Below are 26,864 nucleotides of genomic sequence, written 5' to 3' on the forward strand. Positions count from 1 at the left end.
TTTAAAGCAGAGTATACAACGTCACGCTAACCAAAGGTGCACAGTGCTCTTACATAACGCTGCATCTCCCAGGCAGCAGCGAAAATCTCTTAAGATTCTAGTACACTCCGTTCACGGACCATGAGTCCTGTATTATACATTAGACACGCCATACATTCATATACCAACACTCATGTATGATATAACCTGTGCATTCCTTGTATAAGAAGCCACGGTTAAATACTGTACTGAGCATTGGAAGATCATGTAAAACACAGAGAAAACTCACAGGCGTTGGAGTAGTTGCTGACAACTTCAATGGTGTTTGAGGTGCCACAGACAAGGGGAGTGTGCAGTGCTAGAGCTGTCGGGGTACAGGGCAAAAATGAAACAGAGAATGAGGAAGCATTCATCTCATTTTGTAGTCCTGTCAACTTTGTTTTATGGTGACTGGGGTGTTATTCCCTCTTGGCCGACTCCGACGTCACATCATGCCTCTTTAGCATTTCTGCCCAGGCCCGATGAGGCTAATGCAGAGATTGGACAAGCCATGGCTTGGCTTGGTATTTCAGGTCCAAAGGAGAATGTGGGACAAAGCCAGTAATGCATATTGGCTTTGGTCAACAAGCTGCCATAACCATTACTGTCTGAGGCAAAACTACATCAGAGCTGACTACAGATCAGATATTCAGACAGTCATGCCAGTTATCTCACAACATCAAAGCCCAACCTTTATGGGGATGTGACAGTATTATTGACAAGCTAAAATGTGACGATCAAGATAAGACTTTAATATCCCCCCATAGAAAGATCTATAGTTCTTTATTCATTCATTTTGCCCTGTGAGCGCCGTCTTTTTTGTATTTATCAAAGGCAGAAATGAAGTTGATTAGTAGTGTAACCAACCCGGTATCAGACAGTTTCTGGATACCCAGATCAATATGTTGAAAAAGAACCAAAAAGGATTATGGAAATGAGGACAATCAATGGAATTGTAATAACTTCTCATGAACATTATGTAACATAGTCAGTGGGTTGGCATCTTCCTCTACACCTACAAATAGAGCACTAGGACAGATACTTAGATTTTATATGAAACCAGATGGGCCTCCAAACTGGCTGTCCTACTGTACAGTAACATGGACATTTCAAATGCAGATAGTCCCTTTAAATTGGACAAGTATAGTTCCACGCAGAGCTCTGTTTCCATGTACACTGTACCATATAGATTATGTGGATGTTTGGAAGATAAATGCAATGCTCTCTAGCTAGATTCTACATACTCCTCAGGGGCAGGTGCATAGCACTTGGTGCCTGTATACACTATGCTCATCAATCTTGTGCTAGCTCTATGTGACAGCCCAAATGTGGCCTATTTTGGGTCAGTCATCAATTCATGGCCTTCCTCGGACAAGAACCAAACTAATAACGTAATAATGAGAAAATATGAATGACTTCAATACATTTTTTTGGAAACATTCTATGAAAGCCCAATCATGGCGCATGGATGCCATGATCTCAATGGTGAAACATCTTTAAAGGTGTACCCACAACACAGCATAACTAAAAAAGCAACTGCTCAACCTGGAATACTCTAGGCAGATCACAGGTCTATAAACCAAAATTCAACAGTTTATCAGACAAGAGGAAAGAGTGATACAGTACGTACCCACCGACCGGTATAAAAATATCCCCATGTGATGCAGGTGTTTTCTTGTCCTTCGATTTCGGATAGCCTACCTACCCAACGCCAGCAGAAATATTACTTGTTTAATTCGAAGAAAACATCGTGATTAAAAGGGTTACGATATCTTACGGTGCCACATAATATCTGGTGTGAAAACCCTCAGAACACCTTCCCTGGTCTAAATTCCAATTAAACACGCGTGCCGTCGACCGGAGACCTTGCCCACCTGGCCAAAATAGCATGTATATCACTCATTAAACTTCCGGTAGATACTCGATAATACTAGAGTTTTTCAAAAATGCACAGTGTAACCATCGAGCATGTAAACCAAATGCCTTCAAAAGCCGTCAAATCAAACACTCTGCAGCAAGAAGCATCTTCTATGTCCCGCCACGGCTGCGAACGTAGTAGCTCGTTTGCAGCGCTGAGTTATCCAACATACAGTATTATAATGCCATGATATTTAATTTAGATGACAAGCGGGTAGCGGCAGTCATGTGCCAACACTGGCGTTTGTTTACAAATGACATAAGGGTAGTTGGATGGATACCATATTGCAGATTACCGGGCAAACACAATATGAATGTCCCAGGATGTAAGAGCACCAAAATTGTTTGTTTTCATGTTAAGTTTATAGTATTTTTATGATTTTTATTTCTTCCGTTTTCTCAAGCAGACTAAGGCTATTATGTTGTAAACTGTCTTCTGACATCCACACATTTCGACTGTTATCCACTTTATTCACTGTTTATTCATTTATTACTACATAGGAAGATACTGAAAAAGAGGAGATTGGAGTCTACCATTTCAGTTGAATCAATTAGGGAAATTCCAATTTAAGAATTTTCATTGAATATAACGGCCATTTTTCATTTTTAGCTTAAATAATAACTTGCGAAAAGACACTATACCTACACTGAGTATACAAAACATCAAGGGCACCTGCTCTTTCCATGACATAGACTGACAAAGTGAACCCAGGGGAAAGCTATGATCCCTTATTGATGTCACGTATTAAATCCACTTCAATGAGTGTAGATGAAGGGGAGGAGACACGTTAAAGAAGGATTTTTAAGCCTTGAGACAATTGAGACATGGGATTGTGTATGTGTGCCATTCAGAAGGTGAATGGGCAAGACAGAAAATATTAGGAATGTGTTACATTTTTGAGTGGTACAGCGGTCTAAGGTACTACATCTCAGTGCTAGAGGCGTCACTACAGACCCTGGTTCGATTCCAGGCTGTATCACAACCGGCTGTGAGCCCCATAGGGCGGTGCACAATTGGCCCAGTGTCGTTCGGGTTAGGGTTTGGCCGGGGTAGGCCGTCATTGTAAATAAGAATTTGTTCTTAACTGACTTGCCTAATTAAATAAAGGTTAAATAAAAAAATATATAAACAAACAATTCATAAAGTTGATGTGTGGTATTACAAATATTCCATGATAGGTGTGTTGGCCACCCCTACTGGTGATATAATGCATTGCCAAAATGGCTTGATGATGTATATTATGATACGTTCTTCCCATTATGTGTGTCTGCTGAGGGAAATTGTAATTATGTGTACATCATAAGGACAATGTATCCATACCCATAAACTTGATAGCATTTGGATTTGTAAATGAATGCACTGTAAACCCAAAGGCATTTTTAACTCAAATATGTATAGTAAGCAGAACTCAGTCAATGGAAATGTGGCATTGACTCAAAAGTAAATGAGAAGTCACATATATATATTTTTTTATGATATGATAACAAATTAACTTTTTTCCCAGCATGCTCTACTGCAGGTAGATTCTTTAGAATTGTTTTGAATATCTTTGTTTTTGCATGTATATTGATTAGTCCAATAATTTAGTTTGATTTTTTTGCACCTGTTAGTGAAATGGTTGTTCCAGATTAAATAGCTTAGTTCTCCTCACACTGTTTCTGACCCTGGCAGTTATTATGAATGCAGGTTGTGGGTGAATAAAAATGTCAACTGTTGGATATAACTGTGGCTGGATTCCAATAGGAATTACACATCACTTTGCAAGCCAGCATAATATGACTTGCAAGCAGGGTTGCAAAATTCTAGTAAACTTCCCAGGTTTTCCAGAAATCTCAGTTGGAAGATTCCTGTAAATCTTTCATCCAGGATTATTTTTAATTTAATCTGTGATTTTTGGGAAAGTTACCAGAATTTTGCAACCATAATGTGGCCTGTAAACCATGAGTTTTCAGGCCACTGTAAAGCTAGGCCTCAAAATAAGGCCTTATGAATATGTAGTGTATTGTCATAGAGTTTAATTATAACGCTAACATTTGCCTAGGAACTCACTTGGTGAAGGTGAATTCACTAACAAAAACACTCATGGGTGGCAACTATACAATTCACTCGAAAAGGCGAGGCACACTGGGAAATTAAATTGGAGACGTGGCTTAGTGGAGGCATTAATCAACATTTTCAAGCTGATATAACTCAAATCTGGACCCCCTACAGGGTCACAGTGACTCGGCTTGAGTAATGGCTACAAAATCACTGAGTAACTGTACTCAGATATATTAAGTGCAAAGGGTTTCCTCAAAAGTTGTGACAGCACATTGAGGTTTACAGTGTGTGAATGATTCATGCCCAGTCAGAAACATGTTGTATCAATAACAACAGGAGCCTTTCAAAGCCTCAGCAAATCCTATCTGTTAGGATCAATAACCTCTGTGACAAAGTGATGCTTGGATGTGATCTTGAAGATGAAGCAAATTCAAAGTAGCAGGTTCAGCATGGTCAAATACATAGTCTCCATTTGGCTAGTTTGGCAGAGGCAGTGGTGTATAGTACTTAATAAGTAAAAATTCTTAAAATACTACTTAAGTTGTTTTTGGGGTATATGTACACTACCGGTCAACAGTTATAGAACACCTACTCATTCAAGGGTTTTTCTTTATTTTTACTATTCTCTACATTGTAGAATAATAGTGAAGACATCACAACTATGAAATAACACATATGGAATCATGTAGTACCCCCAAAAAAGTGTTAAACAAATAAAAATATATTTTATATTTGAGATTCATCAAATAGCCACCCTTCGCTTTGATGACAGCTTTGCACACTCTTGGCATTCTCTTTTTTGTTGGTACATGGGAATTTAACCGCAAAAGTTATTTTTATGTGTACTATGTCATCCCTCACAGCCTTGTGTCCGCAACAAGTCAATTTGATGGAAACACATCTCTGGTGGGAAAATGTGCATATTGTTTTTATGCAGACTTTAGAATATTCGCATGAAAATCTGGATAGAAACCTAACATCTGACAAACAAACATTTACACATCCGACATGAATAGGAATTACTTGCAATGTAATAACATTCATCCATAACGGAATAATTACCGGTGTCACTGACGTGATAGCCTATAGGCCAATGATGAAGTAGTCTAATGTTGCGCGCACCCTATAAAAAGCGCACCAATACTGGAGATGGCAATCATCAAACACAGGTTGGAAATGAAATGTAACTTTTAGATTATACAGTAAATTGTTTCAATATTCCAATAAGTCGTTTTTTGTGTAGATGTAATGTCACTAGTAGCATAAACAATAATATGCGTGTGCTCTGTGAGCGTTACAAATGTGTTGAAGAGTTTCATGTTTGGATGGTGGAGTTTAGGGCTTGGCCAGTGGTTCCAAACGTTTTTCGGTTACTGTAGCCTACCACCAACTGAATTTTGCTCTACCCAGACTACTCCTGAAGTGCCCCCCATGTGCATTTTACTGGTAGGCCGAAGCCTATGATCTCATGAGTCTTCTCAAGTACCCCCTGTGGGTAGGCCAATGCCCCCAGGGGTAGTACCCCAGGTTGGGAACCATTAGTCTATTCTAGGACTTTGACGTGGCAATAGGCTACTGTAGCAACATCTTCAAACATCGCCGTTATAGGAACATATAATATAAAATTCCACCCAAAACATCATATGATGAAAAATGTATTTCTGTATTTTTAAAGTTATATGTCTTGAAAACCTGATTGCTGACATGCTAAACATTTTGGGACAATATCAAAAATGGGATAATGAATCAAATAACAAAATATAGTTTTTGGGTGGAGTTTTCCTTTAAAGTGATAGATAACCTATGCCTCTTTCCCTCACCTCCTGAGATGTGTTCAGCAGTGGAGGCTGCTGAGGGGAGGACAGCTCATAGTAATGTCTGGAACGGTGTTGATGGAATGGCATCAAAAACATAGAAACCATGTGTTTAATGTGTAATACCGTTCAACTGATTCCACTCCAGCCATTGCCACGAGACCGTCCTCCCCAATTAAGGTGCCACCAACCTCCTGCGGTGTTCAGGTAATGGTCTGATGCTTTTGTGTTGGGTGTCACAGTGTCACAGCCTGGACGAGCTTTAATTAACGCTGACACATTCTGAGCAGAGAGATAGGATCAATGGTGGAGGTCAATGTAATGATCTCGCGTTTAGTTGGTGACTACTGTCACCTTGTTCAGTGTTTATGGCTGTGACAAACAGGCTGTAGCCTAAACAGCGGGCTGTGATAAGGGAATTGTAAGGCGGTGACTGGGGGCTTGATGGGCATGCCGCTCAGTCATTGCTAGTCCTTTTTCATCTTCACAGCAGCATCAGCAAGCAAACACAGCTATAAATATTTCAGCCTGTAAAACTACTGCTTGCGTCCGGCAAAGTCTCCCTACTTAGCACTGAAAGGATACCTTCATCAAAGCATGCTATTGTAAAGGCAAAAAAGGTGCACTATGTTTACTTGGCATTTAAAAATGTCATCATGGATTATGCAATGTCGTTGTAGATTTGAAAAGTAAGGAGAACAGAGGTATACTGTAAGTAGAAGAAGGAGTGAGGGTATTTTTAAGAAAGGAATAGGCCTACTGTATTCTCAGATGCATCCCATAGGCCTATCTCTCTATGATGACATAGAAAGGTGATAATTGTGTAGTTAGTTGTTGATGTCAACTGGCCCGTCTGTGGTTTTAAAGTGTATTTTCTGTCCTTCATTCTTCGTCGGCAGAAAAAGATGAGTGTATGACTCTTTGCTTCACGTCAACAATGAACGTTCACACCGATGGGGATATAGAACAAAACAGATACCCAGATGGTGTGTTGCTGTACATTGTAGATGTGAGCAGGCAGACTTTTTTTACTGAGGTGTCAGGCAGGGATATATACGTAAACAAAAGATATTGCTTTAACAACAATTCACCAGGTCCCTTTAAATCAGACAAAGTGAAGGATTAGTCAGATTTCAGCGCCATAAACTCAGATGCCTGTGCTCTGACAGAGTCATATCAGGACTAGAGGTCGACCGATTAATTGGAATGGCCGATTAATTAGGGCCGATTTCAAGTTTTCATAACAATCGGTAATCGGTATTTTTGGACACCGATTTGCCATTTCTTTAAACATTTTTTTTACAGCTTTATTTAACTAGCCAAGTCAGTTAAGAACACATTCTTATTTTCAATGACGGCCTAGGAACGGTGGGTTAACTGCCTTGTTCAGGGGCAGAACAACAGATTTTTATCTTGTCAGCTCGGGGATTCGTTTTTGCAACCTTCCGGTTACTAGTTCAACGGTTCCGTATTTCACGGAAAGAGTAAACGTTTTGTTTTCGAAATGATAGTTTCCGGATTCGACCATTTTAATGACCAAAGGCTCGTATTTCTCTGTGTTATTATGTTATAATTAAGTCTATGATTTGATAGAGCAGTCTGACTGAGCGGTGGTAGGCACCAGCAGGCTCGTAAGCATTCATTCAAACAGCACTTTCGTGCATTTGCCAGCAGCTCTTCGCAATGCTTCAAGCATTGCGCTATTTATGACTTCAAGCCTATCAACTCCCGAGATTAGGCTGGTGTAACCGATGTGAAATGGCTAGCTAGTTAGCGGGGTGCGCGCTAATAGCATTTCAAATGTCACGCGCTCTGAGACTTGGAGTAGTTGTTCCCCTTGCTCTGCATGGGTAACGCTGCTTCGAGGGTGGCTGTTGTCGATGTGTTCCTGGTTTGAGCCCAGGTAGGAGCGAGGAGAGGGACGGAAGCTATACTGTTACACTGGCAATACTAAAGTGCCTATAAGAACATCCAATAATCAAAGGTATATGAAATACAAATTGTATAGACAGAAATAGTCCTATAATTCCTATAATAACTACAACCTAAAACTTCTTACCTGGGAATATTGAAGACTCATGTTAAAAGGAACCACCAACTTTCACATGTTCTCATGTTCTGAGCAAGGAACTTAAACGTTAGCTTTCTTACATGGCACATATTGCACTTTTACGTTCTTGTCCAACACTTTGTTTTTGCATTATTTAAACCAAATTGAACATGTTTCATTATTTATTTGAGGCTAAATTGATTTTATTGATGTATTATATTAAGTTAAAATAAGTGTTCATTCGGTATTGTTGTAATTGGCATTATTACAAATAAAAATAAAAAAATCTGCCAATTAATTGGTATCGCCTTGTTTTGGCCCTCCAATAATCGGTATCGGCGTTGAAAAATCATAATCGGTCGACCTCTAATCAGGACATTGTTATTCCCTACGCCAGGACAGTGGAATAACCTATAGCATACAGTCTTCATATTTATTAATCCCACTATGAAGGCTATGTTCTACAGGGGTCCGTACCATGGGACCTTTCCACAACTACGGTTGACATAATACAGAAAGATTTGGATTTAGCTTTTGGACTTAGACACACTCTCTCTTTCCTCCCCAGAGATTCAGAGCTGGGGCCATATGGTCAGAGGAGTATGGCTAGCGATGACATGCCCTGTCCTCCCTGGAGCTGGACTGCTGCTGCTGTGGACAGACGCCACACGGAGTCACATGTGAGAGAGACAGGTAGAACACAGACCGCCCAGGGCACACACAGGCCATCTGATCTGTAATCTCTGTTCAGTCATCACATCACATTGTTAACTTTGTATGGAATAAGTATGTGTGGAAAATTATACAAAGTACAGGAGGGATTTTACTGTGTGTGTGAGAGAGAGAATAAATAAGATTTATGAGGCAGAGGATTTATTTCTTAGTAGTAATAGTAATGTCTTAGCACTGTATGTGTACACTATTTGAGAGTCTGTGTGAGTAAGGAGAAGGTGAAAGACTAAAAAACAGGAGGCCATCTGATTGCACTCTGGGACGGCATTGAGGTGGAAGATAAATTCCAGTTGGCGAGAGGGGGGAAAGTTTATGTTACACTCTTTCCCATGTAGGACTACCATCCAATATGGAAAAGCTCTATCATCATTTGAAAGACGGCAGGTAGCCTAGTGGTTAGAGCGTTGGACTAGTAACCGGAAGGTTGCAAGATTGAATCCCCGAGCTGACAAGGTAAAAATCTGTCGTTCTACCCCTGAACAAGGCAGTTAACTCACTGTTCTTAGGCTGTCATTGAAATAAGAATTTGTTCTTAACTGACTTGCCTAGTTAAGTAAAATAAAAATGAATAGCATTTTCTAAGTAACTTTGTTGTGGATGAAAGATGAGCATGACATGCTTTGGGTGAGAGGATGTGGGTTAAGGAGGGAGATCAAATCTGAAACAAAGAGAGGATGTAACAAGGGAACAAAATTGCTTCACTTGTCGTTTTGCTTCAGTCCACCTCCTCCTCCTTAGAGAGATGAAATCAAATCAATTCTAATCAGGAGCCATTTGCAAGCATGTAACATTATGTAAGGAAGGGCTAGCCCTTAAATAAATCGAGACAGATGACATATGCATGCACATGGGATGGCTTCAGCATGTACAGTGCATTCGGAAAGTATTCAGACCCCTTGATTTTTTCCACATTTTGTTACGCTACAGCCTTATTCTAAAATAATACAATACCCCATAATGACAAAGTGAAAACAGGTTTTGTTACGAGACTTGAAATTGAGCTCAGGTGCATCCTTTTTCCATTGATCATCCTTGAGATGTTGCTACAACTTGATTGGAGTCCACCTGTGGTAAATTCAATTGATTGGACATTATTTGGAAAGGCATACACCTGTCTATTTGAAGTCCCACAGTTGACAGTGCATGTCAGAGCAAAAACCAAGCCATGAGGTCGAAGGAACTGTTCATAGAGCTCTGAGACAGGATTGTGTTGAAGCACAGATCTGGGGAAGGATACCCAAAAAATTCTGCAGCATTGAAGGTCCCCAAGAACACAGTGGCCTCCATCATTCTTAAATGAAAGAAGTTTGGAACCACCAAGACTCTTCCTAGAGCTGGCCGCACTGCCAAACTGAGCAATTGGGGGAGAAGGGCCTGATGGTCACTCAGACAGAGCTCCAGAGTTCCTCTGTGGAGATGGGAGAAACTTCCAGAAGGACAACCATCTCTACAGCATTCCACCAATCAGGCCTTTATGGTAGTGTGGCCAGACGGAAGCCACTCCTCAGTAAAAGGCACATGACAGCCCGCTTGAAGTTTGCCAAAAGACACCTAAAGGAATCTCAGACCATGAGAAACAAGATTCTCTGGTCTGATGAAACCAAGATTAAACTCTTTGGCCTGAATGCAAAGTGTCACATCTGGAGGAAACCTGGCACCATCCCTACGGTGAAGTATGGTGGTGGCAGCAACATGCTGTGGGGATGTTATTCAGAGACTAGTCAGGATTGAGGGAAGGATGAACAGAGTAAAGTACAGAGAGATCCTTAATGAAAACCTGCTCCAGAGCGCTCAGGACTTCAGACTGGGGCGAAGGTTCACCTTCCAACAGGACAACAACCCTCAGCACACAGCCAAGACAATGAATAGTGGCTTCGGGACAAGTCTTTGAATGACCTTGAGTGGCCCAGCCAGAGCCCGCACTTGAACCCGATCAAACATCTCTAGAGAGACCTGAAAATAGCTGTGCAGCGACGCTCCCCATCCAACCTGACAGAGCTTGAGAGGATCTGCAGAGAACAATGGGAAAAACTCCCCAAATACAGGTGTGCCAAGCTTGTAGCGTCATACCCAAGAAGACTTTAGGCTATAATTGCTGTCAAAGGTGCTTCAACAAAGTGTTGAGTAAAGGGTTTGAATACTTATGTAAATGTTATATTTCAGTTTATTTTATTTTATACATTTGCCAAAATGTAAAAAAAACAAACGTTTTTGCTTCATCATTAAGGGGTATTTTGTGTAGATTGATGACAGAAACAAACAATTTAGTCAATTTTAGAAAAAGGCTGTAATGTAACAAAATGTGTAAAAAGTCAAGAGGTCTGAATACTTTCCGAAGGCACTGTATGTATGCGCAGTCATTTCAGATCCCATCCAATCCAGCGTCATTATGTTACACCCAGCAGGAAATGTAACATGCTGCATATGGACTGAATATCTGCATTGATTATCTATCTTATTGAGCTAATTTGTTCAGCAAGCATGGTGCATGGTATTAATATTTGATCTCATGTCATGTATATGTTTATCATGCATTTATGCTCACATTTGAATGAACCCACAAATTATAGTTTCCTAAAAACAGAGGGAGAACCATTGTATCTTTGTCAGAGTATCTCTACCTACCTCAATCCCAGTAGGTAATGACATTTGGAAATTGACCGTGGGTCAATGCGCTCTACAAATGTATTATTATTGTTGTTATTATTAAATTGGGGCACCACTGGAGCAGATGAGTATTGTGGAACTAGTTGCAACTAGCTGGATAAATAAAGGACAAGATGAATGATTCATAGTGATGTATGCTGTGATGCACAGACTGTGGTGTAGACATTACAGTATGTATGAATGGGCTATGGTCTCGGGGTCCAGCTAGTCCATTGCCCCCTGGTGGTGTTTATTGGGTAATGGGACTTCTCCGTTACTCCCCCTATTTCCTCAGCTCAGCCATTAGAACTCCTTTAGTCCACTGAGGCTGAAACAACCATGTATGGCAGTACTAGGGCTTCTTCCCCCAGGTGTTTGTCTCTACATCTCCAGATCAGATGCTGGTGTCATCTCAGTTCACACTGTGTCTGTTTGATCTGTCAATCCAAAGGGCTGGGGTGCGGGTCGGGCGAATCGGCGTTGCCCCCGGGGTGTTGCTGACGTGACAACAAATTTAGAGGCGCTGATGTTGTCGCGGCCTGATAGTTAATAATTGATACCCCTGTCTCATTAATCCGACAGGAACCACAGCAGTGTCAGTGTGTCTATGTTGCACGCGCTCCTAAGTGAGGAATTTGTCTTGCAGGGGTAATTAGAAGAGGGATAATTTAAGCCATCCAGCTGTCTATTTAAAACAATGCAGACATGTACAAATGGGACTGCCATATTGGATATTTCCTCAGCCATGTTTATCTATGTAGTTGTAGTGACAATGAGAAGACGACCTGGGTTCCTTTATCCTCATTACTCCATATCACAAAATATCCCCAAAACAACTATTAACAACTATTAAAACCATGAATATAGGGATAGACAATTACATTTAGCATTGAATTGTGTTTTTATCTCTGTGTCATTGTGTGTGTGGGTGTGTGTGGGTGTGTGTGTGTGAGTGTGCGTGCTTGCTTGCGTGTGTGTGTGTGTGTGTATTGGTGCCCTGGCTGCTTCCCCCAGTAACAGGCCATTCATTCCTAGCTGTTGTATTTAGCTTTGTGTCTGCTAGGCAGCAAACAGAGAAAGGTTGTCTGAGACGTAGGAAACAGGTGGAGCGGTTAGATAGTCCGTGGGTATGAATGGGCAGGGTGGTCAGGAATAGAAGACGTACCCTAACTAACTCTGTATTATTGCATTCCGTAGCAGTATGGACTGGACAGGAAAAGGTATATCCCCTGAGAGATTTTATCACATTCTCCTGGCTTTTGTTATTATTGACTGTTTGAAGGCAGTGGCTCATCATTGTTCTATGATTTAGGCATGACATAGTTCCAGTATGTCTCGGAATTAGTTTGTTTAGAATTTGAGTTGTGATTGTTATTATGTTGGACGGCAAACACTGAAATGATGGCAAATCAACAAGTGGTCAGGCTAAAAATCAACATTGCTCCTCCACTGACAATAGAGAGAGTGAATCTATTCTCTGTGAAAGCATTGGCGTTGATTTAAAATGTTACCACCTGCACTGCAACATTTTACTGTCTCCTAGTGTTCACTTGGGCAAACTACACCTGTCTGACAGTTATTCAGTTCAGCACTCTGTTGAAACATTCATTTTACCTTGGCGAGTCAGTTAAGATCAAATTCTTATTTTCAATGATGGCCTATCCCGGCCAAACCCAGATGACACTGGGCCAATTGTGCGCCACCCTATGGCACTCCAATCACGTCTGGATGTGATACAGCCTGGATTTGAACCAGGGACTGTAGTGACTCCTTTTACACTGAGATGCAGTGCCTTAAACTGCTGCGCCACTCGGGAGCCCAAACTGACCCACAGCTGAGTGTAACTGACCCATAGGTAAGTTATAACTGAATTGTAATAGTTTTTTCTGCCAAATTGTGGCCTCTTCAAACATTCAAAATGACACATTTTCCCTCTAATTTGCCCCTTTGGACTTCCTGTGCTGTAATGAAGAGATTTTTGCTCAAGGTTCACAATCCTCCGGCCTCAGTTCACAGTGCAAATGAGGATAGTAAAGGGACACTTGGCTGCTGAACGTTGGAAAATGTGATGCAATATTTCTTGAAGACTCCAAGGAAGACCTTCATTATCGTCTTCCGGTCCATGATACAGATCCCAACTGTTCTCCTATACCCTAACGAATCAAAGTATTTTAAGCACATAGCTTTCTCAGTCTTGTAACAATGACTCATAAGGCCCAAATGCACAGTGGCACTCACCATATATCAGAGGTCCTGAGAGGCCAAACACTTTTCTGGGCCTTTTCAAAAATGTGAGGACATGTGAAGCTTCAGGAAGTTCCCTGCTGGCTGTTTTCTTTTAGTCCCGGGAGTTTGAGGCATGACATCACTGAGTTATTTTCCCTAGTCTTTCTGTTATCTTTTCAATCTCACACACACACCCAGTCCTCCCATATACTTTCTAGACCTCAGGGACTGTAGCTGCTGTTGGATCTGAAGACTGAGCCTCACCTGAAGATAACCCTCTCATACAATAATGACTTTACAATTACAAGAGGCCAACTTAGATGGCTTAGAAGGCATTATGATACTATTCTTTATCTTACAGAAAAACACAGAAACCAACATTTAGAACGGACCATGGTTTGTACCAAGTATCAAAGCTATGCTATGCTAAACTAGTCAGTTCAATTCCATTTAGTATAATATTATTCTTTTCCTTCTTGCATTTTTTGAAACAATAAAGCTCACTTTTTGGACTTTTGAGTGCTATGTTTATTTTACACATACAAAATTGGTACTAAATAAAAAGTTGTCGTTTTACACGGTACAAACCATAGAAACGATTGTGTTCACCATCGAGAGAATGATCATAAACCAAGGCACATATTGCTCTCCTACAGAATGATCTAGCTGCATACAAAAAGAATGCATTTGAATGTTTTCTCTTCTCCTTTTGGTGCCCAATACTGACACCCACTGAAGTGTATTTACACAGGTAGACTCACACATACATATAGCATCAATCAATGCACAATTACACATCAATTACACTACAAAAAAACCCGACATATTTTACACTTACACTCAGCAGACAAAGACCAGTGTCAAGTAAAATAATTTTGAAAAAACGCAAAAGGAAGTGAGGCCAATATCAATATTCAGGCACATTTCTATATACAGTGTAGACAACTATATTTCCAGTACTCACAATCTCGATGACATGGATCCCGTATTGCCAAGTTACTTATTGCCGTAAGGTTTACAGAAGAGCATCACTAACAGTAAGAGCTTGTGAAATAGAATAGAATTGTGCGCAGACAATGATCATTAATAGCATGGAACGAAGTAGATCAGGTATGTTATATAGAAATGGAGTACTAGAGACATAACATTACAGCACAGTTTACCAGTGGCAACTATTGTATGCCGAGGTTTCACCATACTGATCTTTGGTAGATGGTCAACACAGAAATGAAATGTTGTTTGTTGTTAAAGCCATCATGGCTCTTACATTGTTCTCTATCTATTTTGCCCTCTCCAAAGGTTTTTCCCAGGCAGGAAAACAGGAAAACGGGCCGCAATGTGTTGCTTTACTTTAAAAGATAACGGGACAGGAAGAGGGCTTCCTCACACACATATGTGCAGGAAGTTGATTCCAGTGTTTTGTTTGGATAATGTGTAGGGGCGGACTCTGGTGTTTGAAAAAGGATGGGGGTCCAGCTCTCCATGTATATGATCCAGACAGGGAAGTGGTATGATGGCTTCCACATATTGTATCCATGGTTTATGAGAAGTGGTCCCATGTAGGCAAAGCTTCAGTATACAACAAACAGTCCACATTCTAAATCAAATGGAATATAATGAAAACCTTTGCTCTTTTTTTGCTATGTCTTCAGTCAAGAAGGACAATAGCGATAATGATAAACTTGATCTTGTGTAGATTGCCCTCATTATTTTAAGCTGTTTCAGCAAATGGAGCAGAAGCACATGCTGTATGTTGAAGTAGATTATTGAAGCAGTATGTTAAAGCAGTATGTTGAAGCAGTATGTTGAAGAATATTAAAGCAGTATGTTGAAGCAGTATGTTGAAGCATTATGTTGAAGCATTCTGTTGAAGCATTCTGTTGAAGAAGAATACTGAAGCGGGATGTTGAAGCAGTATGTTGAAGCAATAGCTCTAGGATGAAAGGTTAAAGTTATTCAGATAACTTTGTGGTATTCCAAAGGACTATTGAGCTACTTCACATTTCCTGAGTTGGTTGTAATACTTTTGTTACAGTGGACCTCAGAGACTTGGGCTTTATCCACAACAATTGATGTGTTGATGAGTCCTGTCAAATAAACTGGGAATAGACTTTAATTATTTCAGAGCTTCTGTTATCATTGCTTCCTGCCGGGCTCCCTGGACAATAGTAGCTCTTGGTGAGAAGGGTAATTATGTCTGAAAGACAACTGCCACTGTGACTCACTGAATGACCCACCCTCTCTACATAGCTACAGTTGGTTTAGTCAACCATAAAAAAACACAATCAATCAAAATGAAGGTATACAGATTTCTGTGTGAGTAATCGGACAAAAAATAAAACACATTTTCTTAATCTCCTCTGAAACCTAAAATAAATGTCAAACAAATAAATGAAGCACAGTTGTGGAATGTTTCATGGTTTTCTTTACACCAAATCTATTTCCCTTTGTCGTCATATTCACGTGACAGAAACAAATAAAATGAAAGAAAAGGAAATAAAAGCACGATTTCTTTAAAATAATAATAGAATAATAATAATAACAAGGGGAAAGAGTAGAAAAAGGAGAAGTAAGAGTAGGAGGAACAGGAGGTAGAAGAAGAGGAAAAAGAACGAGAAGAAGAGAGAATTACTTAAAATTGGCACACGCTTGAGTGGACCCTATCATAGTGTGCTATGATTGGACGGATTAGTGGAAGAAGTTAATCCCGATGTGCTTTTAGTCAAAGGAAGAGCTGAGAGAGCTGAGAGACATCCTGCCTGCTGGTCTTTAGGCTCAGTGTGCTCAATATGGGGAGTCACTTCTCTCAGACCCATCCACCCCGTAGAGCTCAGCCAGGGTTCTGAAGCGAGGGCCCCAGTCGTTTAAGAAGTCATAGTCAAGGTTAGAGCCAGTGGAGGAACTATCCAGGGAACTGAGGCTACCAGCCAGGGACTCTGGCCCCTCGTAGCCATAGATGTGCAGGGTATCATAGGGGATCTCATCCCTGTCGTGGTCAGCCTCGTCTTTCTTCACCTCGATCATCACGGCCATGTCTCCCTTGCACGCGGTTGGTGGTTTCTTCACCATGGCGTAAAGGCTGGGGCCCTGCCTCATGCTCATGCTGCCGTCATTCCGAGCTGAGGTCAGGATGGACACGTCGTAGCCGTTGGTGTCCATCTCCCCACCGCCCTCCTCGTCGTACGTCACTAGCTGCTCATGGATCTCACTCTTACCCAGAGTGACCAGGGCATCCTTCTGGTGCCGTTTTCTCATAGCGATCAGGATCACTATGACTAGAACGAGGAAGAAAACATGTTTAATATCCATGTCACACAGTTTGGGGTTTTAATAAGTACTGAAAAAGATAGAAGCGGGAAAAATATATATATATATTTCATGAGGCAAATTAAATCGGGTGTGAGAAAATATTTTGTCGAATGGGTCTCCAGTATATTTCTTTGGGATTCGCATGATAATGACTTCAATGTTTAATAGTTAATCATCACTTCATTCTGTGTCTTTGGAAACAATCATCTTCTCATTAGCCTTCCCATTCTTCTCATGTTTTTCCCACATTATCTGCTTTTGTAGAAGCCTACTGCAGAAGTGCGATTGCTCTCTGCTTCAGATATGAGCTTTTGATAAAACATCTCTGGCACATGGCTCATCTAATATGACAAATAGCTTTCTCCCAAGACAGCAGAGAAAGTATCAAAGAGAATATTCAGCTCAATGCTTCCCGTTCCTTCCACTGTTTACTTCTCTTGTCCTGCATTCTTGAATGTTATTTATCCAATCAGATACTGAAGTAAAACTCTTCAACTTTGTCCCAAAAAATAAACAAACAATAGATTGAAATTAGTTGCAGATCCCCCATCAGGTGAATTGTTCACATTTAGCGTTAATAAAACCTATGCTTGTCCTTGTGTCGTAAATACATCTTGATTTTACCCAAGAACACCTTGAGCTGAAGTACCTTGTTTAATGATCTTTGTTTTTTATTTCTTAGACGATTGTTCTATTTTACAATATGTCTTAATCAGGGACAGTGGTGTGGTAGAATGCCAGTTAAAATGGAGAGGGCTGTATACTGTAGAGGAGAGATTGACTCACCCAGAATAATCAGGATGCACACCAGTATAACAATAAGGGCATGGACACTGACACCCATTTTGAGTTGGGCTGCTTTGCACTGGGTGTGGATCCTCTTGTTGTCACACCTGCACACGTTGATAGGCAGAGAGGTGATGCTGCTCATGGGAGGCCTGCCTCCATCGCTGATCCCAATTTCTATTACATAATCCCTGGAGTCCTCCAGGCTGAAGCCTCCATGTTTCAGCACTATGTTAGATGTGTTGTCTAGGAGAGGCGGACATAAAACAATGTTAGTTATTAGAGGTTTGCCATGGTTAGATTTGCAGGACATTTTTATACATTACATGAGTCTTCATAGCATTGGTTCCAATGGTGGAATGCTCTTAGCTACAATTTACTTTTGCATCTACCTAATTTTTTTAATATTTTTTTTATTTCACCTTTATTTAACCAGGTAGGCCAGTTGAGAACAAGTTCTCATTTACAACTGCGACCTGGCCAAGATAAAGCAAAGCAGTGCGACACAAACAACAACACGGAGTTACACATGGAATAAACAAACGTACAGTCAATAACACAATAGAAACAAAAGTCTATATACAGTGTGTGCAAATGGCGTGAGGAGGTAAGGCAATAAATAGGCCATAGCGAAGTAATTACAATTTAGCAAATTAACACTGGAGTGATAGATGTGCAGATGATGATGTGCAATTAGAAATACTGGTGTGCAAAAGAGCAAAAAAGTAAATAAAAACAATATGGGGATGAGGTAGGTAGATTGGATGGGCTATTTACAGATCGGTTAGCTGCTCAGATAGCTGATGTTTAAAGTTAGTGATTTTTGCAATTCATTCCAGTCATTGGCAGCAGAGAACTGGAAGGAAAGGCGGCCAAAGGAGGTGTTGGCTTTGGGGATGACCAGTGAGATACACCTGCTGGAGCACGTGCTACGGGTGGGTGTTGTTATCGTGACCAGTGAGCTGAGATAAGGCGGAGCTTTACCTAGCAAAGACTTATAGATGACCTGGAGCCAGTGGGTCTGGCGATGAATATGTAGCGAGGGACTTTAGAAAGGCAGGGCAGGATGGATATAGGTCTAATAAGCAGACTGTTGAATCTGAGGGTTTATGTGTAAGTGAAACTTACACATCGCAGTAGGTAAGAATCCTCAAAGCAGGATAATTGAATGTGTGCCGAACCTCGATATAGGAATTAGGCTTTTCCACATGGTTAGTCCCATGTGGATTAGACATGATTATCTCCATGAGCTTTAGGTGCCAGTATATGTTGATAGAAACTGAGCATGCTCATTTTATATGTTCAATTTGATTGACCTCATTTCAGTAGAGTTACAGTATATAACCATTCAGAAATCGAAGCTATGAAGGATGTACTGTTGTGCATACAGTACATCAAAGCTAGAGATATGGCCTTGACATGCACGTCATCACTAATGTAAGAACAACTTCTCACTGTTCTTCTGGTCTTCCGCTGCTACGACCTCTCTAGTTGCACTGGGCTAATGTGCAGCCTACTCCCAGTGTTCCGTGTTCCTGGCTGATCATTACATGGGGAAATGTCACATCAGTTCATTATGCAGTGCAGCCAACGAGGCAGCACAGACTGGACCAGGCCACCCCAGCACTGCACTGAAAATGTTCCCCAGCCAGAGTGCCTCTGAGGTCGTCACTGTTGCTCTCCAAATATGTAATGAAGGGCTGCTGGTTTTAAAGAGCTTGTACATCATGAATATTTCAGGGGCTCTCAGCGGTTTGTTGCTGTTCTCGTTTCCACCCGACTAGATGGAGAACGTTCAGATGTCAGATAGCTTTAGAACGGAGCGCTGCCCAGACTGATTCCTCTGCCACTGGGGAGCACAGTGCTATCCTGAGCACATATCTGAACCAGCCATTCACCTCCACATTGTCCCTGTTATATCCACCTCACTGGCCCTCACACCAACCAACAGCTTAACATTAGCAGAATGTGTCTGCCTGCACAGCTCAAGGTGCCATAATAAAGGTGCCACTTGTCACATGTTTATGCATAGAAATGACCAGTTCTCTCACCGTTGTTATCGATGACTGAAAAGTTGGCGTTTGGCTTCGCCAACGTGAAGCTGAATGCGAGCAAATGATCATCTTTGTCTGTGGCACTTATGGTCCCAATCACCTGTGTGAGGGAAATATATTTTAATAAAGACTTAATGCAATTTTCAGAAAAGTTTAAAGATCGATGGCTTAGATGACATCTAACTCTAGGAAAAATCCTACCGTGCCAGCCATATCATTTTCACAAACGAATATCTCTTCAATGGACAGCTCTGGTTTGTTGTCATTGATATCAATGACCAGTATGTTGACGTTCACAAAAGATTCCAGTCCTGAAGAGGAGATGGGAAACATTATTTTATTATTGGGAAATACCTAAACCATACTAGTTATTAAGATAAAAAATGTTTTGGACATGAATTACATTTCACGCAATACATGTGTATTTGCTGTTAATAAGATTAAAGATGATGGCTAATGTCATACCATTTGGTTCCTCCTTAGCTTTAACCTGGAACATGTGATTGGCTACAAGCTCCCGATCCAGCTTCCTCACTGTGAAAAGTTGTCCAGTTATGGGGTTGATACCAATGGGACTGTCCTTGTCCTCAATGGAATACCTGTAGAGGGCGCATTGAAACATTGTGGAAATCACCTCTCAGAAAACAAAGTGCTGTTAATTCTAGCATCAGTAGCATGTGAATGTGTTGGAGTACCGTATGGCCTTGTTGGCTTGATCAGGATCTCTGGCTGAAACGACTCCAATATTATTGACCATCATTTCCTCTATCACATTAAAGTTGTAGATGCTCTTGCTGAATTCTGGCTGCTCATCAACATCTAGCACCTGGATGGTCACTTGGGCCTTGATCAATGGATTGTCCTTATTATCCGCAGGGGACTGCAAATGGTTCTCCCTCACATGCACAAAGAACGTGTAGCTGCTCTTGGTTTCATAATCCAGTCCCTGAAAAGTAGTTAAGGAACTTTAAGGAAAAGACTCAGTACATGTACTATACGTATAATCTTCAGCAAATGTGTCGCTCTCACACATATTCCCTACATCGTTATCTATAATGTACAGGCTGTACTGATACTTTTTTTTCGCAGAATACTTTAAGTAGTTTAATTTTCATTACTTAATAATGGTCTTCAAGGAGTCTTTCAAGGACATTCATTTTCATATGTGCTTCAAAGAGTGCATGGTCTTATTTCTTTAGTTTCTGCTACTGTATAGTTTAGTGTTATGCATCACTCGGTAATGCTCATATCTACAGTAGAGTTTAGGACAGATTAGGAAAGCATTAAACCTGGTTGCACTATAGAGACAAAAACGTGGATCGTTTTTTTTTGTGATAAAAAAAAACGTAACAGTTTAGGATGAGTGAAATACCTGTTTCAGCATGAGGTTGCCATCTTTGATCTGACTGCGCTCCATTTTAAAAGTGTCAGATGAAGGTGCTATGGTGAAGATGGGGTCTTTATTCTGGATCTCATCTCTGTCCTCCAGGACCATGGTGTCTATTCTCTGTCCCCGCTTCATGTCCTCTTTCACACTAAAGACATAGGAACCTAGGGAAAAAGACACTACGTGTTAGTAAGAGAAGCCTCTGAGGGACAACATTATGGAATAATCCCTAATTTGCTGCTAGGAATTCCGTAACAATCATTCACATTTAGGTTTATCTCCTATAAGACCAATAATTGTCAATGTGCTATAACTGTATAGCTGTCAGGGATGTTCTTTTTTTGCCCTTACTTTTGCTAAATGTGGCTATGTTATCATTGATGTCGCTGACTGCGATGGTGACAGAGGTGGTGGCGGTGCCCCCTTGTTTAAGTCCTCTCAGATCCTGGGCTTGAACCACAACCACATAGCTACTCTGGGTCTCACGGTCCAGGTTCTCATACTTGGTGGTGATAATCCCTGAAATGAAGAACATTCATTTAGTCTTTGATTCATGACTCGTTCATCTGCAGAGACATGAACGCAACAATAAATGAATATGGGGTTATTAGGAAAGAATATTGAAAAGAGATGAAGATACAATGGACTTTATGACGTATGAGTTCAAATGAATGAACATCTCCTACCTGTTGTGCTGTCTATATTGAAGAAATCTCCCCCCTCTAATAATTTGTAATCAAGTTCTCCATTTGCAGTCGTTGGATCATCTGCATCAGTGGCAGTGACTTCTATCACTTTAGTTCCTACACAGGTAAGAAATAAAGAGACGTGATTTAGCAGAAGCATTCTTTAATATCCAGCATAATCATCCTTGTGTTTAGGATTTGACCTCCTGTACCTCTTTTCGATCTCTCTTTGATAGAAGCGTTGAACGATTTAGTAAACACTGGATCGTTGTCGTTGATGTCAGTAACCAGGATCACAAACTCTTCCACTTTCTCCACCAAGTTGTTGCTGGTATCAAGCAGCTGGGCCCTTAGATGATATTTGCTTTTCACCTCTCGATCCAATCGTTCAGTGACAAAGATGTCTCCTTTATCATCCACTTTGAAGATTGTGTTGGCACCTTCTCCATCAATGACATAATGTGTCCTGTCACCAGACTTAGTTGACTTTAACTACAAATAGAAAAACAGATGACAATGTTAAGATAAGACATTCTGATCTATCAGATATATCATTACTGTATATCCTCATTCAACTCTCTGGCTTTCTACCTGAGCCTCCAAGAGTACACCTACATGGTAAAACAACGACATACCTTTCCAAGATAGTATTGGAAGTAGGTTGGCCTTTCCTCCTCCACGTAAAGGTTGTTCCACAACCACTCTCTCTTGTGCCTGTGGAGAACTGGGCTGGTTTGGAGTGCTGGCTTCTGATCCATATGTTCAGCCATGGTTAGACTGAGGGTCAGGGCCAAGGCAAAGAGACCCATCCACAGCTCTGGTGCTGTCATCTGCCTCATCATCTGAAGGAAGGGAGAAGCAGAGAATTAAATTCGGGCCATTGAGACCACTCACGCCTCAGGCAACACTACTGGCTCAAAAATGATTTGTCGTCTTTCGATTGCTTAGCTATTACTTCAGGTGCATTTAATTAAGCTTGACTGGCATGCCCAGTGGGCAGGGTTGGCACTTTTGGGAGTTTTCCGCTAGAAAAGTTGAATGGACACTTTCTTTAATGGACACTTTCTTTGTGGCCAAGAGGATAGCTAAGTATTAAAGCAGTCCATCCCAGATAATATCCTTTGTCTGGATTATTCCACTCTTATTTTTGCCAGCCCTTAGCAGTGGATATTAAGATGAGGGGGATTATGGTTCATAAATGTTCCCAAATAGCTTAATATCATATTCTAAAGTCCAAAAACGACTACAATCAAATTACTTTCGTTACAACCCCATACAGCACAGATAAGAAAGTCCCTTCTATTCTCCACACTGACAATAGGCTTATCTTGGCCTTTGAGGTAATGAACTTGGCAGGTAAATATCTCATCATGTTTTGTTGTTCCATATCTTATTGAATCTTGTGTTCAGCTATATATCAGAACAGGTAAAAATTGTTTGTTGGGCCACCCGAGTGGCGCAGTGGTCTAAGGCACTGCATCGCATTGTTAGTTGTGCCACTAGAGATTCTGGGTTTGAGTCCAGGGTCTGTCGCAGCCGGCCGTGACCGGGAGACCCATGGGGCGGTGAGAAATTGGCCTAGCGTCGTCTGGGTTAGGGGAGGGTTTGGCCGGCAGGGATGTCCTTGTCTCATCGCGCATTAGCGACTCCTGTGGCTGGCCAAGCGCAGCACACGCTGACAAGGTCGCCAGGTGTACGGTGTTTCCTCCGACACATTGGTGCGGCTGGCTTCCGGGTTAAGCGGGCATTGTGTCAAGAAGCAGTGCGGCTTGGTTGGGTTGTGTTTCGGAGGACACACGGCTCTCAACATTCGCCTGTCCCGAGTCCGTACGGGAGTTGCAGCAATGAGACAAGACTGTATCTACCAATTGGATACCATGAAATTGGGGAGAAAAAGGGGTAAAATATATATATAAATATAAATGTTGGAAAACATTGACTCTGTGCTATAACGTGAAGAGTCAAACTTTCCTATATATGGTTGTCTTGTTACTCCTAATCGTATGTGTTAACTGTGCGTCATTCGATGTCCTTCCTGCCACGCCCTGAAGTTTATCCCCTAAAGGAGAGAGACGTTTTTTCAACTCCAGACACTTTAGAGATAGACATCCTCAATCGTCGCTGTTTGCAGCTGTCTTAGTAGTCATGGATGGCCCATTATGTCCAAAATTGCATTTTTAAAATATCTCCTTGTTCTGTTACTGGGTACTTACGGTGAGTCCTCCCAGTGAGGTCATGATGTCTGGCCTTTTATCAAGGAGAGGAAGTGTAAACACAATGCCTTTGGGAAATAACATTCCCATTTCTAATGAAGGGTCATCATTAACCTAATGCTACTGTGGCCTCACACCCTTCCTGCAATTCAATTTCTGCCCCCGTCTTCTTCCCCCTCTCTCTTTCTCCCCCTCTCTCTGTCTCTCCGGTTCTCTCTTTCTCTGACAATTTTCTTGAGCAGTAGCGAGAGTTAAGGAGACAACAATGGGATTTTTAAACAATGTGTTAAATGAGTTGGTTTAGGTAGGATGCTATCGGACAATGGTAAAGTATTTCATTCAGGGCCTCAGCTATACCTAGTTCAAATGGATCAATCCCATTTTAACTCTTAAATGACAGGCAAACTTACATCCAGAATGTCAGTTTCTTGTTCTCCTCAAAGCGAGTCCATTGACCTTTCATTTGAATGCCATTCAATGATAATTGAAAGTCAATTTCTCTGTCTGTGCCATTTTAAATGCTGTCTATGCAAATGTCAGATCTGATGACCATGTAGACATTTTTCAGAAGTTTTCAATAATGCAGCTAATCTTGTAGAAAAAAAGAGGAATACGGTACTGTATTTTGAAATACGCTGTACTTTATTCAGCAGTAATTCATCTTAGTAGGCTATGACTCACACAGTTCACAGGCTGGTATGCAGGTATCACATCCTGACCATAGAAAGATGTTATTTTCTATGGTAGAGTAGGTCAGGGCGTGACAGGGGTTTTTCTTCTTTTATGTTTTCTATTTCTATGTTTAGGTTCTAGTTTTGTATTTCTATGTTGGGGTTTTGTTTGGGATGATCTCCAATTAGAGGCAGCTGGTCCTAGTTGGTCCTCGTTGGTCCTCGTTGTCTCTAATTGGAGATCATACTTAAGTAGGGGTTTTTCCATCTGGGTTTTGTGGGTGATTAATTTTGAGTTGTGTATGTGTTCATCTCTGCGTCACGGTTTGTTGTTTTTTTCATTTCAGTGTATTTATATATTGCATAGTTTCACAGTATAAATAAATATGTGTAACGACACACATGCTGCACTTTGGTCCGCTCATTCCTACGACAGCCATGACAGCAGGAGACAATTGGTGCTGTGTTACAACCCCAAGTAAAGCTATATGGAGTAGCCATATCAATTCATCTGTTTATGGATATATTCATACAACCTGACTTGATGCACCTGCAATCTCTAATCATATACTGTACTGTAACATTAGTCGAAAAATAAGCAATATTTGGTACTATCAAGGCAAGCACTCAGCATACACACTATGTTGAGTTCTGTCTATCCAAGATCAACTATCGAGCAAGCCTCAATACTGTGATGATACTGTAGAATTAAGTAACGTACAATATGCGTGTGTGGGTGTGTGTGTTTGCCCACTGTAGATTAAAACAGCTTTAATCACAGAGCAGCTTCCAATAATCTGTCTGCCTACTCACTCCTCTAGGAAACTCCGTCTGTCACTGATGAGCCGTCTCCTCAGCCCTGCTTCACCCACCCAACATCACACTGGACTCACTGGCTCTCTCTGCCAGCACTTGTTCTCTGAGTCTGACAGACAGTGTCTATCTATCACACCTCTTCCCTGAGCTCTTTCACCACAGTTATTTGACATTATATTTACTATAAGGATTAGTTCAGTGTCATTAGATGTTATTTGACTAGTTGAACTGCTATCCTAGTGTTCGGCTGTATGTTCGGCTTCATTGTCATCATTTCAAGTCTCAACAATTAGTCCTGGAGCACCTGCGTCTCGATCTATGTACAGTATCGAAACAATTCAATGTTATTAACACTGTCATAAATCTGGTATAGGTCAAATTAATACAATGCTATGTTTGCCTACTTTTGAAAGGAAAACGATATCTGAGGTTGAGTTACCTTACACTTACGTCATAGAATACAAGACTCAATACTTTGTACACTATTGTGTAACTCAAGATGCACAGATGGTTTCAGGATTTCTTTTGATTTCTTTCTCCCTCATGGCTACAGAGTATTAGTGTAGCACACATCAACATTGTCAATCTGGTATCAAATTGACTCGAGGGTTCAGCCTTACACTCGGGGCTAATGTTATCAAATCAGTCGCTGTTGTCCATTGCGGTAATAGATTATATCAGTTTGAGACGCAACAAGATACAACATACTGTATCGATGTGGCATTTAAATCATACATTTTATACGTATCCACACAAATTATAAAATGTTATGTGTAACAAAAATTACAATAGAAACAAAACAATTCATACAGTATAAATGAATGGAATGACTTACCAGAGATTAATTATTTTCTGAACTCCTGCTTTTTAGCTCGTCCAATGCGTATGAGGCAGGTATAAGTCACAGGTAGATCCTGGGTGAAAGAGCATTAGTAATGTTAGCTGTTGGCCGTGGACCTGTCTGATTCTCTTCTCAGAGGGGAGCACAAAGGACTTCCAGGCCAGCACAGTGGCCACAGAGATCAGCCCAGTTCCCCTGGTCACGTTTCCTGTTATAGTCCCTCTCCTCTCCTAATTGCAGCCTGAAGAGCAGAGCCTGGGCTGAGGGGGGAGAGGGAGGCATGCGATGCGTGTATCACAGCGCCGCACGTCGCTGCTGAAGTGACTGGAGGAGGCGGTGAGAGCACCAGCCACATGTTAAGAGGCAGGCAGACTGTGGCGCGTGGAGGGGCAGAGCGGTGTGAGAAACATTCATTTCTGCTCTCGCCTTCTTGATGAAAACACAAAAAGAAGGAGAGAAAGCAAAGAGATTCATTATTCATACCTATGGGACAAAGTTTATGATAAACAGGTTATAGACGTTAATCCCATGAGATTTCCCACATAGTGGTATTGCATTTTTCAGGGCTACGGTGGCGTATCTGCCTCTGAGATCTTGTCTAAGTCGATAAGTGAGATGAGTGGGCTTTCTCCAGTACTCTCTCGCTTGTCCCTTGAG

General features: G+C 41.2%; 2 protein-coding genes across 4 annotated transcripts in view; both read right to left on the reverse strand.

Moving 5' to 3' along the window:
• The window catches only part of LOC115167407 (protein BEAN1), a 44,087-nt gene extending 41,818 nt beyond the window's left edge, over positions 1 to 2,269 (reverse strand). The window contains exons 1-2 of one of the 3 annotated variants that reach the window (XM_029721805.1): positions 1,649 to 2,209; positions 269 to 343 (exon numbers count right to left, since the gene is read on the reverse strand). In XM_029721805.1, the coding sequence (XP_029577665.1) occupies positions 269 to 343; positions 1,649 to 1,676 (103 nt within the window). In that variant the 5' untranslated portion in view covers positions 1,677 to 2,209. Of the gene's footprint in view, positions 1 to 268; positions 344 to 1,648 lie in introns of all 3 variants that reach the window. The other 2 variants (XM_029721807.1, XM_029721806.1) reach the window with 2 other exon arrangements.
• An 11,679-nt stretch (positions 2,270 to 13,948) lies between these two features.
• On the reverse strand, positions 13,949 to 26,533 carry LOC115167408 (cadherin-5). Its single transcript, XM_029721810.1, has 12 exons — positions 26,202 to 26,533; positions 22,302 to 22,508; positions 21,879 to 22,158; positions 21,667 to 21,783; positions 21,332 to 21,499; positions 20,966 to 21,144; positions 20,289 to 20,539; positions 20,059 to 20,192; positions 19,795 to 19,904; positions 19,591 to 19,693; positions 17,540 to 17,785; positions 13,949 to 16,719 (listed from the first exon to the last, which is right to left on the reverse strand). The coding sequence occupies exons 2-12, from the start codon at positions 22,506 to 22,508 to the stop codon at positions 16,229 to 16,231; spliced, it is 2,286 nt and encodes a 761-aa protein (XP_029577670.1). The 5' UTR covers positions 26,202 to 26,533; the 3' UTR covers positions 13,949 to 16,228.
• Between the last annotated feature and the right edge of the window lie 331 nt (positions 26,534 to 26,864).

This window comes from Salmo trutta, chromosome 29 (genome assembly GCF_901001165.1).
Source record: "Salmo trutta chromosome 29, fSalTru1.1, whole genome shotgun sequence".
Taxonomy (NCBI): Eukaryota; Metazoa; Chordata; class Actinopteri; order Salmoniformes; family Salmonidae; genus Salmo; species Salmo trutta.

Bases quoted from the DNA above. Each gene is read 5' to 3' on its own strand.
- LOC115167408 (XM_029721810.1), bottom strand. From the start codon at position 22,508: ATGATGAGGCAGATGACAGCACCAGAGCTGTGGATGGGTCTCTTTGCC. The intron at 21,145-21,331 runs GTAAGGGCAAAA...CTTTTTCCCTAG, and splicing joins CATAGCCACATTTAGCAAAA to GTTCCTATGTCTTTAGTGTG. The intron at 19,694-19,794 runs GTAGGATTTTTC...TCCCTCACACAG, and splicing joins AAAATGATATGGCTGGCACG to GTGATTGGGACCATAAGTGC.